Below are 16,342 nucleotides of genomic sequence, written 5' to 3' on the forward strand. Positions count from 1 at the left end.
GAAGAGGACTTTTTGAAGGAGATGAAAGTCCCATATGTATAGGGCAAACCTAGTCCAGAAATCCATTGTCCGTATATTTCACAGCAGAGAAGTAAAATACAAAACAGGACACTAAAAACCCAAATGAGAGAAAACCAGCTGGCTCTCCCTGGAGCTTCTCAGCAGCTAGCTCCCTCATGTACATTCGCCCAGTTCTTTTACCGCATCACAGCCACTCCCGTTAATGTGAGCACTCCGCTCATTCTCTCTCAGTGTTCCCAGATCACAGTGCCTCTGCCTCTAGTTTAGTCATCCAATGATGAAAGTATGGGAGAACTGGGTGGCAGAACCAGAAAGACCAGATAAGAGACAGAGATGCAAAGAAGGAGTCCGATGAAGAGATCTAAAGATATCTATGAAAGCTGGGGCCGAATGAAAGAGAAATGATGAGTTATACGCTGAGGAAGTTGACCATGAGAGTAGCACTGAGAGAGAGCAACAGAGGAAGGGCCTCTATTCACGACAAAGAAACTCTCTGTCACTAATGAGCATCTGGTAGTAACCCCACACCAATCTCTTGTTGAGTGGCAGAAAGGGCCCTGGGCTATGAGCTGCTCTGGCCGTATGGTTTGAGGACTGGGTCACGAAGCGTGCAGTAACCAAGGGAAGCGGCTGTACATGTACTGTACATGAAGGTTAAGTGCAAACTCATGTGTACATTTATCTGGATGTTATCAAAACAAACAATTAAATGGACCTGCAAGGACCTTTAGATCTGAAACACATTTCATGGTTGGCTTCACTATGGAATTGCAGCATGCATTCTTAATATACGGAAATTAGTCAAAATTGGAGAAAATGGAAGGGACAGTTTGGTTACATTTGAGGTGGTTTTTAGCCAGTGTTAGCTATTAATCAATGGAAAAAGTCACCTTCCCAGGAACATATTAATAATGTAAAACACTGATTGTTTCCATCAGGCAGAGATTAGGCTTTTGATGTTTTCTTGTATTTTTGAAGTCTGTGCAGGAAAGATTTACGTACATTTAAATGCATTGTTGATTTTCATTGCATGATCTACTGATTATTTTTGAAGTCTAGTAGTTATATCAGGCTGTAAGAAACTTGTAAAAAAAAGTTTGTTCCTATATCAGCGTATCTTGGTGAAGTTTATCATGCTATTACAACTATACCCATGTGCACAAACACATATAACAATTTCACAAAAAGCAGACATGACACAGAGGGCAACAGTTTGATAGGCTAACTTCACCATTAACCACTTTTCCAGGAACATCTTCTCCTATCTGATAATACATTTCCCACTGTATTCTCTGCTTTTGTTGTGTGTTCCTCATTGTGCAAAGTAACACACATCCCAGTCATACAACTGCAATTACAGACATATCCTCCCAACTGTTATATTAGCATTGTATGGCTAAACATCAAAAGGAGCCAATGGATTTTTATTTGTGTAAAAATGTAAACTGTTTAAAATGCATATTCAGCATTTGGGAAGGAAACATCTTTGCCTGAAATGTATTGAGAAATAGCGAATATGAAAGAATAAGAAATGCCATCTGTGCGGATAGGACAGAGGCAGAGGAAGGTACTTAAAGCCAATTACATGTCTTGCTGAAACTCTGGCACTTTTAATGAAGGGCAGAAGTTGGTGATATTCTGCTTATAATACACGCTTAATACCATGACTTTGTATTCCAATCTAGTAAACATATGTACATATAACTCCTTTCCATAAGCACATACTATGGTCAGCTGTATCTATTGTACATTTTTTGTTTTTCGCAAATTGTGAGTGTGTTTCTTTGATTTAGGCATGGTGTTGACCACATCCTTAGTCAATAGAATAAAACCTCCCAATAAGATCCAGAACTATGGTCTTTTTTCAAAAGCTTTTAAATACACCCAAATGATATGTTTGAAAGATGTGGTGGAAAAATGAGCAAGCCGTCTCCGTATTAATAAATACCATGCCTGCTATGTTGGCCACTTGTGCCCGCTCTAGTTTTCACCCTTGCTCCCAGTGTGCCCGTGCAGATCCCCTATAAACCCACATAATCATCTGCCATCCTCTGAGCGTGCCTCCAGCAAACTGCCCCCTGCAGTCAGGGGGATGGGGTACTTTCCCTCTTGTGGAGCCACAGGCAGAAAGTTCTGCAGATAAGCAACATGCTCCTCCATCTGCTATCACTGTTGCTGTTACACCCTGCATGTCTTGAAGGCTGCTGCCAGTGAACTTATGTCCAACATGGCCATACGATTCCTTAATGAAATTTTTTGCGTGGAAAACTATGTTGAACTTGTGTACACCAATCACTCTTTTTACTGTAATTAACACCTTTCTGTAATGATCTGACTTCTCTGTCACAGGGAGACCATTAAATACCATAGTTACAATTAGATACAATAAACCTCTAAGGCATGAGGCATGAGTAGACTAAGGCATAAATGTCAACATTTCTATAACCACATGTAAACTTGAGGTTTATATTGATATGTATTTATTTTGTGATGTCTCTTCCACAGCCATAAATCCCTTCGATCCGTCAGCCTCACCTGAGTCATCGATGGTCCCCTTCTTCTCTGAGAACCCTCTGTCAGTGTCCCCCCCTGATGGTGCCACCACAGCCAGGCCTAGTCCCCTGATGCCCTTTGGTCAGGGGCTGAACAAAAAGCTCATCCCCATCTACTGCTCCATCCTGGCCGCGGTGGTAGTGGGTCTGGTGGCCTTCATCGTCTTCAAGAAGTAAGCAAAGTAGCCCATATGTGGCTAATGGCTTCTGAATTTGAAGGATGACATTTAAATGAATGACAGTGCAGGCAAGCAATGAAAGTTAAGGTCTTATGTGGAGTCATTGCTTTGGACAAAAGATATTGTATAATTAGCTAAGCAGGCATAAAAATTGATACTTTTCTTCTAAGGGGGTGACAGTGTTTCACTGAAAAGAAAAAAATACTGAATGATTCTGAAAACAGAAACTGGATTGTTTCAAGAGTCATAATGTTGCAGTTATATAGTTAATCAAGTCATCTGTTTCTCTTTTATTTGAATGCCTTTTGTTGTCTCTGTTTGGCTCATTTAAAAAAGCATGTTGAAAAATTCTACGTAATCCCATTGGCTCATGCATAATATTGACAGATTGTTTTGTCTTTCCTTGTTTACAAAATCTTCACTCAACCCAAAGTTTACTTGTGGTAATCAAACTGAAACAAACAATCCTGCAGATGGCTGGACAAATAACTTGGTCTACAGTCATGGGGATAGTGAACTGAGGCTTAAATATTTAGTCACCTGACAGTCACACATTAACCAATTTTAACAAAACAACCTCACTACAAAAATATATCTCTACACATGACAAAACAATTGCACCACACTGGACTCAGGTATTGCTTGGTGATGTTTTACGGTGTAAAAAAATGAAACCATCTAGAATTCCCCAAAAGGGATTTTTTGTGATTATTTTTTCCCAGAAAGGAAAGTAAGAATGTTCCACTTTCTTCTGCCCTATTTGCATGTCGTAGGTGGAACAGCTGTAAGCAGAACAAGCAAGGGTCAAACAACTGTGCAGTGAGCCAGACCCCGTCACCTGAGGGGGAAAAGCTGCACAGTGACAGTGGCATCTCGGTGGACAGTCAGAGCCTGCAGGAGCAGCAGCAGCAGCAGCAGATGCAGGCGCAAACAGGTGTGCATTTAAAGTGGGTGTAACTCTGTCCTACACCTTGTAACAACCTCCAAACATGCACACGCCATGCTCAGCAAATATTTACATTTGCATTTATTTATATAGCAGATGCATTGTTCAGTAGCCTTTTGGGGTTACAGTATTTTAACAGTGCAACCTGTTTTTGGGAATTGCTCCCTGCTGGGTGTCCATTTATTGCTAAGTTATTAGTAAGGAATAGCAACAAAGCAGAACAGGATTATGGGTAATGGAGAAAGTATACTGTATGTTGCAAGGAGTCAAAAGGAATGTCTTGGCATGTCTGGATGATTGATGTCCTAGACTCAAAACTTTGTGCAGAACATTGCGAGTAAAGCCAGTGGATGCAATCTTTGTTTTTTTTTTTTATTGAAAGCATTATTTTGCTAAAATGCTAACAACTTACTAGCTTCCATTTGTTCCTTCCACTGCTTGTTCACTATCCTTGTGTTTAACTGATGGTCCTATCATGGTGACCGTAAATAGGGACACCACTAGACATTTTGGGCCCCATGGAAGCACATGATATTGGGCCCCCAGCCCTGAGCAATCCAATTATATTTCAAATTTTTTTGTGCCTCGTCACTCAGGGAGCCTTGGAATCATTATAATTCCCGCCCCCCCACCTCCTCCTTAAGGCACCTCTGACAGTAAATATCTGAATATTTGTGACACATTGAAGTGTTGTTTATGATGGTGGTTTCATCCGGCCTAAGTTCATGCAGTCACCTGTTCTAGACTGGGAATGATTCATATATAAATAAGTGTTTTATAATTGCTAATTAGCATCAGAATTGTCAGCCAGGCATCAATAATTAGGCCCAACATGGGTGATGAACTATGGAGTGTTTCCAAAATGCTAGTGGGAGTTTTACTTCCACATAAATCTTCTGAGGGCAGAAGAAAATATTGGTTCAAAGAAATAACCAATCAGGTTACAAAGGAGGTGAGTCCAAGTACCCAGTGGAGGTAGTACTAGATTGGCTGGTATCACCTCCTCTAGTTGCTTGGACCACCTTCTCTACAATCTGATTGATTATTTCTCTGAACCAATCATTTTTCCATCTGCCTGCAGAATATTTTAGTGTAAGTAAACCCCCAGTGAGCTTCCAAAATGCTCCCATTAGCCATCCAAAATGCTGCCATTTTCCTGCAGAAATAATATAATATGGTATCATAAAAAAACATACTCATAACATGCATATAACGATGGGAGATGTAAATAAAAAATAGTTAATGAGTTGTAGTCCTCTGAAAGCTTGCTCATCTACAGTTACAGACCTTTATTAGAATGCAATGAGCTGAGTCATATTTGGATCATAGCTATCCAAAGTTCAAGAATCAGGGTTTATTTTGTTTAAAGATAAGGTATCACATTGCTGATTTTGTCCTCAAATACACTCTCCATGTTTTCAGTAATTAATGTGATTATTTCATATTTCAGTCATCTAGCCAACGATACAGTGAAAGCACACCATCAATGTGATGTTGAATAACAGTGACTTCTTCACTGCACATAGCCTAGTGTATTTATTCTCTATTAAGACAACATATCAATATATCAGAGCATGATGGGCTTTCCGAGAGCCATTTCAGCTCACAGTCCTCCCTGCTTCCTGTCAGTTTATCCCTTTGCCATTTGGATCTATGCCGATATGGTGGCTTTTGGCATAAAGGGTCACTTGTTATTAATAATTCACATTGATCCCATTGCAAGAAATCCTTCTTGTGGCTTGTGGAAAGGCTTACATGCCTGCAGGGCCTTAAATCAAAGAAGTATGCTGCCTCTCCTGGGACAAACGCCTAGGTCATTTCAAGTTGGCTTTGAACATTACTCAAGAATTATGCCCAAAAATTGCAAAAAAGAAAATGGCACTCATTCCAGACATCAACCTTGACTGTGAACTATAACATGATTGCTTTAAAATGGAGAGGATTTGCTCGTGAATAGTATCAGGCTGTGTCTGAGGCAAGTGCGAAAGAGGTGTGTGACTTTGTCATTGTTGGACAAGAAACATGTGATTAACCAAAATGTTTCATGAATATGAGGATAATGATGTTGATGATGATGCTTATGATGATAACTGTACTTGCAGTTTTTTGTGGGTTAGGTAACATGATTTGTTATGACCTCCAATGCCTTACAATTTCATTTTTATATAGCCAACAATAAATATGCAGTATTTATATTAAAAGACAGTTTGCCTATGCCTCCTTTGGTTTCTAATCCTTAATTTCTTGTGAATGCCTGGTGCTATGAAACACTAAGTATTTGCACACCAAGAATCACCAAGAGATAATTTATGAAACTAGTTAGGGTCATTCCTACTATGCAATACCTTTTTCTGTCCCTGTCAAATATTTTCCTAATATATTGGTAATATGTTAAATTCTTTAATCAAATCACAAAAAAAGGACCTAAAGGTCAATGTTATGTTGCGTCACCAATTTTGTTTTGAGGAAAATTCTATCCTGTTAAGCACATTATGTTAGTCATTATTCAGGGAGGAATTAAGAATCAGCCAACTTGAGTTTAATATTAACGTAGTATTGTATTAATTTTTTACAATAATCTTTTGAAATCTTGATTTTGTGTTATTAATATCTTGTGGAGAGGAATGACATTTAAAAGAAGAAAATATTTTTTTACTTAAGAAAACAAAATAGGTACAATTTTGGCTAGATAGTAGTGCAAACACAACAAATAGCATATAAAATAATAATTAACACAGGTGGAAAAAAATTCAGCCTTGGAATGTTTTAAATGCTGACAGAGCATTGTGGAATAACAGTAGATATTTTGGGAAGCATTAATGATTACGATGCTTGCCTAGTCCAACCACTAAGCACATGCCACAATAGTTTTAATCACAGAATCTTACGATTAAAAACTGGATGTTACATTCCTCCTTCTTATAATTCCTGTGGGTCTCTAAAATCAGATGCACACTACTTCAAAAAGAAAATACCCTCAGAACTGGCAAGAGGATATCAAAACCAGAAACCACTGTAGGAAATCAAATGAAACCACAAACATTCCTGAAATCTGCATACAATTATACAAAAGGCTAAGTTCACCGTTTTCCATTTTGAAATATATGACTATGCAAGTAAAGATGTATAAATAACACCCAAAACTAATAATTTTCCACAACTTACACACACAGTGTGACAACATTTAATACAGCTATTAAAGAATACAACATGTGATTTTTAGTAGCAGATTAAATCATTAGTAGTAGTTATATACATTCAAGTCAGGTCAGGTCATATATGTTATATATATCATATGTAGATTATTGTTGTTTAAATATTCTATATACTGGTGTAGTGTATATAAATCATATCATCAGTTATCAAATGAACCAAACTATGTGTTAAATGTAGGGTTTTGGAATTTGAGTCAGTTGAGGAAAAGGAAAACAGAAAAGCAACACGAGTGGTGTTTTTTTCAGTGAGATATAAACTGCAAATTGTATTTTGCAGATATAGTCATAGTAAAAAAAAATGAGAGGAGAATACCGTAGTTGAACACCGATTATTTCTGCTACTTTGTCTCAAAAATTTTCATGCACATTTGTTGTTAGAAATGAATGAATGAATAAATAAATGAATGAATTCCTGGCATCATAATTAAAAGGTGCAGATAATGAAATGGTGCCATTATAAATCTAATCTGTTGTAACTGTACTGAAATGGATAATCATGAAATTCATCTCAAAATAACTTATCACAAAAATAACAGTATCCCAAAACTTTCAGGAGGCAGGAATTTTAAAGGGTTAAAGTGAATATGGTTCATTTTTAACCTTGATGAAGTGGTTTGAAGATCTTTGGGACATTTGGATTTCTTAATGCATATTTCTTAGTTTCTTAAAAAATAGTAAGGTAAGGAAAATGCCAGATAAAACTACTTTAAAATAAGCTGATCAAGCCACAATGTAAGTTGACTCATTTCTGTCTTTTGCAATAAAAAAAATGAGAAAATTGTGATTGTTACACATGTTTTGGTTACAGACTCAAGCACAGGGAAGAAGCAGCCAGAATGAGGTTGTTCCAAGGGTTAATTATGTAGAAACCCTTTAGTAAGTACTTTTGACAGCAAGGACCACTGAGCCACAGCTTGAATAATGATCTTCCACTTGGCAGAGAGCTGCTCACTATGTAGCAATTGGAACTGGAGGCACAGGCCTTAAATAGACCACCCCTAGGTGGGGATAATCGTTAGATCATTGATTAAATGACACCACCCTCACTGCTCCACAGTAGCATGTCAGTGCTCCACACACTTTGCAGTCTTAACAAACATAAAATTACATTGTGTAATTCCATAATTTTGTACTGAATAGCAGACAACAATTCAGCAATAAATACCAAGGGGAAGTTATTGGAAGGCACAGAAAAGTGCCTTTTTTTTTGTCTTCCGACAAAAAAAAAAAAAACTTCTTGGTAGGGGGAATCAGCTGGTGATTCTTTTCCCTTGTCTTAGCTCTCAATATTGATTTAATTACACATGTTTTGATTTTTTTCTTTGGGCCTCGGTAACTCTTGAAACCAGCTTATTTGTTATGTCATCCCTCCTGGATTTCCAGTATCACTTGCTCGTCTGTCCCAAAAATGTTTTCACATAAGCTAAGTCAAAGCCAGTACTGAGTTTACATCTAAGTAATTGGACCCTAGGAAATTTTTGTTATTTGCAGCTGTGTAGTTTTCTAAGTCAGATTGAGTTAAATTGCTGTTGAATTTACTTAAAATGAAGTAAAGACTTTCTTTGACACCATTTTACCACAATATATAATTTTGCATCTTCTTTGAAAATAATATATATAGCATATTAAAAGAACTGTAGTGCTTAATTGTCATATCATGTCCTGCCATGCCTTGCCTTGCCTGACCCTCCTGTCTCCCCCCAGGAAGGGCTCTAACAAGCCATACCTGTTATGTGTTTGTGTTACCTCTTGTTCCAGCCCTTATGTGATTCGCTCCAGCTGCCTCTTGTTGTTCTCCCTCGTTAGTCCAGTATTGAAGTGCTTCTCAGGCTTGTGATCCCCAGTACCGTCACTGAAGTCATGTTATCCTGTCTTCTGTTCCCTAGCCCTTTCTTTTAATACTCAGCGATCCTGTTTATGTATAGTTCCGTGTGTAATTGCAAAAAATGATTTCCAACATAGCTACCCACAGCAAATGAATCTGGGACATGACATTTTGTCGCTGTCCAATGAAGAACACATATTTCCATAAATCCATTATTTTAGAAGCGTGTAAAAATGCATTATCTCCTTTACAAAATAAAACTAAAACAACATAATGAGACCTTAGCACCACAAATAGAAACCTGTTTTTACACATTAATTTGTGAACAGTTTAACGTTTTAAATTGACTTATGTGGCAAATATGTCAATGTCAACTAGATACAAAATAAATATCGCTGTATATTTATAAGTAACAATGATGTTAGTTAGCTAGCTATCTAGTTATCAACGCCAGACTGTTAAAATTAGTGGTATAAAGTTATGCATAAAAATCCCTATCATGAATACAAATGTATTCAGCAGATGAAGGAGAATAGGCATATTTCATGTAAAAAGTCACCATCGTCAAAAAATGGTTTTCATCGGAGAGCAACAATTAGCCGCTGTATGCTAATGTGCCTCTGTGGTCCTCTTTTGACAGTGGTGAAGATAGATGGAGAGAGCAACCTTACAATACCGCCCCACAAGTGTGAAGAAGTAGAAAAACTGCTCAACCAAGGCTGTGGAGGTGAGGGTACAGGGGCAGAGGATGACACAGACTGGTGCAACCTGGCGGGGCTCCTGGGATACGAAGACAAGCACATCAACTCTTTTCGCCAAGAGGAACACCCAGTCCGAGCCTTGCTTTCTGACTGGGCCAGCAAGGACTGTGCCAGTTTAGATGCACTATGCTCAGCCCTCCGCAAGATCAACAGGGATGACGTTGCTCAAAGTCTCATCACAGCCACCTCAGCGGTGTGATACCCTGGCTTACCCTGTCATTTCTCTCAAAATAATCCCAACCCAATTACGTTAACCCTCATCTTTCATGCAGTTAGTTGGTTAAGTGGGTAAGAGGGCTAGATAACATCAGGAAAGGTTTTGGAGGTACAGGGAAAAGTGAAGGAGAGACCTGGAAAAAAGCAGGTGTAACTAAACTTATTAGGGTAATGGTTTCAAAAGAAGGATTTCATGAAGACCCCCCTCCATTTCCCTTAAACAAACATCCATTGGGAAAGGTGGGGGTTTTGTCTTGTGTGTCTACATTACCACTGGTTGAGGTCTTGTGTGGTCTTCCCATTCCATTTCTTTTAGTTTCTTTACTCTCTCATGTGTATCACTTTCTGCCATTGCATTTCTATCAGTCAATGCACCATGACAATCCAGTATTACTCTTCCTACTTAAAAAGCCACCTGTTCTGTGCTGTTAGCATCTTGTTATAACCGCACCCACATCCATAATGGCATTATATTCTCCATTTCTTCCTTTAGTAGGATTACGAGCCATAATGCTGTCTAGCTGTTCCTTTAGTTACAGCGATAGCAAATGCCTGTTCTTTCGCTCCTTCTTCCCTTAAAGTTTGGTCTCCCTTCTGAATCAGCTCAGGAAAGTAGCTTGCAGTATTTTCTGGGAATATCAATCAATTGACAGTTTGGTATTCCAGTTCTTCTGCCTTCTTTTTATAACTGTTTTTATTCTCCCTCAAGCAAAAACACGAAAGATGCGTTAACGTCAATGTACATTTTGTAAAGTACTGTAAGCCATTGTTTGTGACTATGTACTAGGTGTCTGTGGCTTAAACCATACAGATGAATATCAGCTTTTACCATTTAAATGGACCTTAAAGATTAACCAGACATGAACAACAAATTAGAAGGTCAAATGTTAAGCTACAGACTACAGAAATGTTAAGCTGAGTGGGTATAACAATGGTTTTTACTGTCAGTGTTAAAAGATAGCAAAAACATGTTTAAACAAAAGAGTTATAATAGGTGACTGAGTCAAATTCAAAAATTTAGTTGGGTTACGTTATATTTTTATTTTATCAAATAAAAGTGCAGTGCAGCATCAGATAATGAACAATGCAACAAGGCAGGTTTTGCTGGCAAGTTTAGTGTGAAAATGTGGGGCTAATCTATACAGAGTAATTTGTCTGTATAACATAAGGCCCTGACTCGTTCATTTGAATACAAATACAACACACATGCAGGAAGTAAGAAACGATTTTTACAGTTTCATTGTATTGAATAAAAAATTAGAAAAAAAGAAAGACCGGCTATGGTAGATGGCAAAGGGTTTTCCCAACCTTGGATTATACTCGTATAATCAATACCCTAAAGTGTGTCAGTAACAGTGAAGATACATACATGAAATATTGCGTATTATATATTCTAGGCAAAGATTAATTTCTTTTTGTATGTGTTATAGACGGCATGTGAAAACTCATTATAGTATAATATGTTGTTTACAGGAACTAATTAGAGATGCATATAACAACACTGTGGCCTTATCTGTATGTAAGACAGTATTTTATATAATGTACATTAATCGTAAACTATAGCGAACAAATTCATAGCTAGTAATGCATTGCAACAGATTTTAATGCTTCAGGATCAACAGAACATCATTCCTCAGGGTCCCACACACGTGGCCTGACATTTGCTTGATATGCTTATTGTCTATGTTCCTATTGTATTGATGGTTAAAGTATGAACATTCTCAATTATATACAGAATAGTGAGTAAAAGAATTTAGTGTGAAAGAGGTATTATTTAAAGGAAAGAGCTGTCTCTGTCAGAGGTGTCCAGAGTGACTGAAGATGCACACAGACTGCAGCAGTGTGATTAGTGCACCCCAGCATAATTTAATTGAATTTTTCATTTCAGACAGAAGGTCACAAAAATAGAAGACAGAAACAAAAATTTAATATGTGCGCTATGGTTGAAAAACTTGCTCTGGTAACTTTAGGCTTTTTTGACTTTTTTGCTTGGGGAAGCTGGCTGGGGAGTCCTGGGCGGGGAATGGACTACATAAAGCTGACATTGTCAGCAGAGAGGCGATGCTGTTGCTGCAATCTGAGGGCACAGTTCAAATAAGTGTTAGGTTTTCACATTCACAGTGGTGATCGCATTTTGAAACAAATGATCACATGCTGGAGAGGCTGAAGATACCCAGATATGAAATTGTAAATTTACATTTATACTCAGGGTAGAGAAACTTTCTAAAAACTCATTAAAACCTATTTACACACCCTGACTACACACACACACACAGAACTGTACTCATATCTTAGTGGGACTGTCTGTTCATTTCTATGGACAAAACCCTAATCCCAACCATGACAATCTTAAACCCTACCCAGCCCTAACCTTAACCATAAGTAAACAAACAATTTACAAGCCTTTTGGAATTTTTAGGTTTTTGATTGCAGTCACAGATTTTTATAAAATTGAACTTCACTTTGTGGGGACCAAAAAAATGGTTCCCACAATGGCAAAACAACAGGTTTTTATAACATTGTGGCGACAATTGGTGTATGATGTATATCTGACCCCCTCCCAACCACACACACACAACTGTTCTCTTCTGAGAATAACTTGACATTTTAGAATGTAGGTGCTTGCTACCATTCATTGGCTAATCTACTTTGAACAGCAACTATGAGTAAATGGCTACAGCATTTGCTGCAGTAGGGTCAACCTGAGGGCTACCTGATTATTTCATTTCAACAAATGATAATAGAACAAATCATATTTAAACATGTACATTGTAGGCATAGTTTATGACGGAATAGTGGAGTGCCATTGCCCCTAGTGTCATTATGATGTCATTCGATTCTAAAGCATCTGTACAAATATGATTCTAAAATGGCAGGCTGCAGAAACTCAATATAGCATAGCACAATGAAGAGTGTTCAGCCAAATCACAATTTTGTTCACAAGATGTCTTTTTAATTTGGCCCCATGTAAGGATATTGCATTTAATTCCTTGCCATTGGTAGTTCATGGGAGAATTTATTTATTTTTTCTCTGCTTTTAGTCCTACTAGACCTATTAGGGTTTTGTTACATGCAAATCAGTCGAACCTTATTGTGCCGTATTATATAGCTCAGTTAGTAACATGTGCAGGATCCCCATTGGAGACTATTAAGCAACACTTAATATCTTGGACACAATGATGGCATGTAGTGAAATGATGTGACATTGTGATATATAGTAAAATCTCCCCTTCACCAGAGTGTGTCTGAGTGTGTGCTACATTTTTTCACTCCATGTAATATAATGAATTCTTCTTCAATATTTGTTCTTGACTTTTTTTCTTACTACCACAGGGGAGCTTATTACATGAGTCCTGGTTTAATTTTCACAGTAACACTTTGTTACTTTCATGAACTGGTGTAAAGTTACTTCCGCTAAGTGAAGGTGAATGTTCCCAACTTATGAATGTTTATGTTCCATAATTTTATATTGTGTCATTATCATTTTGTTGAAAAAGTATTATTTTCTAAAATATGACATTTGACTTGCTTGTAGCACTTACAAATGTAAATATGTATTCTACATCACAAGTGCCTGGGAGTTTCAGCAGGTCTTCTTTGATGTGTTTTTTTTCCTTCTTTATTGCTTTGCTGTAATATGATTTATAATTTTTTTTGTCACATGTAGCCTGTTGCACAGGTCGATGGTATAGCCCTACTGGTAGGCCGTGTCAGGGTGACACTGCACTCACTGGCTTCCCTCTCACTGTGTCTCAGGAGTGAATGACAACACTGTCAGGCTGTCTGTACAGCCCCTCACTGCCGAGTGCTAACAGCTCTTTGGTGTGCTTGAAAACCAATTGGCCAATTAGCTAGTTCTTCGGTAAAGTTAATGGAATTACAACAGAATCTCACTACAATTTGGAAAAAGAGAAACTGACTTGCTTTGCTTGAAATGCCATCAGTTCTCCGCTGTTGTATCACAGCTATCAAACTACACTGCATAATTGGTGGCACCCTTCACCAAATGTGTGACATTTTGGTAACGGAGTTACCTCTGCTGTAGCTCAATTTGAGTGGTGCATTTGGCTAATATAATTTCCCCCCTCAGTCTATCATATGTCTCTGTTGCATCCTTAATTGATAAGACTGTAGAGGGCATGTATTTATTGTATCTTGCCACTGACAAAATGGGATACACTTGCACACTAGTGTGCTTTATTCCCACAAATGTGACAACTGAGGGGACCAAAAAAATGTATGTATCATAACAATTGATGTAGATGTATCATAACAATTGATTTGCTGAAGGCTGAGCATGATCAGCATGAAGGGCAACTTAAAAACCAGAACTAAGTGGCCCTTTGTCTTTAACGAGGAGGTGGGGTGCAAAGTCACTCTGCTCACTCTGCTGTGACCCCATGGTGACCTGAAGGACAAAATTTCAGCAATGCAAAGGCTGGTTCTTCAGGTCTTCGAGTTGCTGAGAGGCAATGCAGGCTGGGACTATGAGCAGTTGAGAAGACATGGTTAAAACTGAAAAATGCTGAATGTTCTCTGTACTTACTAATAATGTACACTGTATTATGTAAATGTGAATTTGTTAGAATTCTTACAGCAGTTACTCTTCAACTCTCAAAACAGACAAATAAAATAATCAAAAGCATATACATTGCTTTGGTCTCTTGAAGTTATTTAAAAATGAAATCAAAATAATATCCAGGATAGAGTGTGATTTTACTTATTGATTCCAGCAATAACACTCATCTGTGAAAATGGGTTTTGGAAAAAGTGGCTAAACCAGTTGGGTGTCTCTCTCATACAGAAACATGTGGGTTAATTTATTACCTTTGGCTTTGTAGTCCCATAAATAATTTTCAGATATGAATGTGGTTAAAATTTAAAGGATCACTCAACATGTAATAAATGCCAGGGTGTAATGAAGTTATAAACCTGCCTAAGTCAATTTAGTCTGCTCCACTTCACAGTATAGGTTAGCAGATGGTATAATGGTTATGGTCTAGGTGTCTTGTTCGGGTACAGTTTGGAGGTCTGTTGTCGCTCTAAGCTAAGTACATGAACTTTCCGCCTACGTAAAGTTACAAGCTCCTTTTAGCAGAAGTTCAAACAGCAAATATTCAATCAAAAAATGCAACAGTCACACAGTTTCCAAGTGTATCCTCAGACAAATTAATCGACTTGCTGTATAAAGTCTAGTTAGAATGATTTTCTCATTTTGGGTCCATACATTCAAGCCGATCTTATGCAAGTGGCTCAAAAGTATGTTTGGCCCAAAAGGTAGTTGATTAATAACCTTTGAAAGGGTTGGAGGTAGTCTGACAAAGAATGCAATGTTGCCATGATGATGCTGAAAAATATATGATTCAAATACTCTTTCAGTTTTAAGTAGACTCCTTGCTTGCAGTTGCTTTTTTGGTCCATATGATTTTTTAATGATGTAATCTGTGACATGGTCACCTGGTGAAGCAAATTTATGTCTGATGTAAAGCAAGAATGCACTTTGCAGGCACGGGCCATAGATGCCGTAAAACTCAGAAACAGCTTAATGCAGCCTGGAAATCTTACTCCACGTGCCTGACAAATGGCCAAACCATGTGGAAATTTGAGTGGTGTACTTAAAAGACTGGAGATGACAAGAGCAGAGGTGTGGGGGGAGGGCAAATTATCCTTAGTGGGGAGGGACTAAATGTGCGAATACACAGGGCCACAGGCACAATTATGCACACACACAGATGTTTTGGATAGGAATTTGAAAAAGGTTTCAAGGCATCTCAGGACAAGGTAACCAAGTTAGTGTCCTTCCACTCATGAGACAGCTGAATGACTTTTCAATACTAAGCCTGTTTCTCCATCAACTTCATCTACAACCCCTTGGAGACACATACACACTAGCAACTAGGGCAGCAAAGTCTTGGTTTCCTTTTATATGCTGCCAGCTGCTCAGACTCTGGCCATCATCCCTGTGAACAGGCCTAAATTGTTGTGACACACAACTTAATCCAGATTATGCAGATTGATTGCCAGTCGTGATTCATGTGAACACTGGGAGGAGACTGAATGAATGCTGGTTGAGTGCAGCTGTGCATTTTACTACTGCTCAGCACTTCCCTGCAAGAAGCAATCGAAAAAATTTGGGGAAAAATGGAGACATTAATGGCTACAGAAAGTGTGTTGTTTTACCAAAATATGTATTTTTTTGCTCAGGAAATCCTATAATCCCACCAGAAACACATAATCATGACAAACACAAGGGAAGTATAAAATCTAATATTCATTTTGTTTTGTTTTCTCAAAATACTATTGTGGAGGGGGTGAATCTAACCGTAACTGCACAATGGTATTAACTACGTAGAAATATCCAGATGTCCAGAGTTCTTGATGTCCCCAGAACGTTATCCCCTACTACACTATACTACACTACAATATACTCCATGTATTAGACTAAGAATATTAGACTACAATTAAGATTATGTTACAAGAATGTTCAGGTAATAATGTCATCGGGCTAATATTGACAGGGCCTTTATTAAAACACAGACAGAGGACTCCAATACAAACCACAACGATAGTCACAGTATAAGTGAAATCTACTTGCAATTTCAAAGCACAATGCCATTAATGAGAGAC

The 16,342-nt window shown here is 38.0% G+C and overlaps 1 protein-coding gene across 2 annotated transcripts in view; it reads left to right on the forward strand.

Moving 5' to 3' along the window:
- ngfrb (nerve growth factor receptor b) overlaps positions 1–14,362 on the forward strand; it is a 40,765-nt gene extending 26,403 nt beyond the window's left edge. The window contains exons 4-6 of one of the 2 annotated variants that reach the window (XM_023791224.2): positions 2,527–2,746; positions 3,526–3,686; positions 9,379–14,362. In XM_023791224.2, coding sequence (XP_023646992.2) covers positions 2,527–2,746; positions 3,526–3,686; positions 9,379–9,698 — 701 coding nt within the window. In that variant the 3' untranslated portion in view covers positions 9,699–14,362. Of the gene's footprint in view, positions 1–2,526; positions 2,747–3,525; positions 3,700–9,378 lie in introns of both variants that reach the window. The other variant, XM_023791225.2, reaches the window with a different exon arrangement.
- The last annotated feature ends 1,980 nt before the right edge of the window (positions 14,363–16,342 follow it).

This window comes from Paramormyrops kingsleyae, chromosome 5, assembly GCF_048594095.1.
Source record: "Paramormyrops kingsleyae isolate MSU_618 chromosome 5, PKINGS_0.4, whole genome shotgun sequence".
Lineage (NCBI taxonomy): Eukaryota > Metazoa > Chordata > Actinopteri > Osteoglossiformes > Mormyridae > Paramormyrops > Paramormyrops kingsleyae.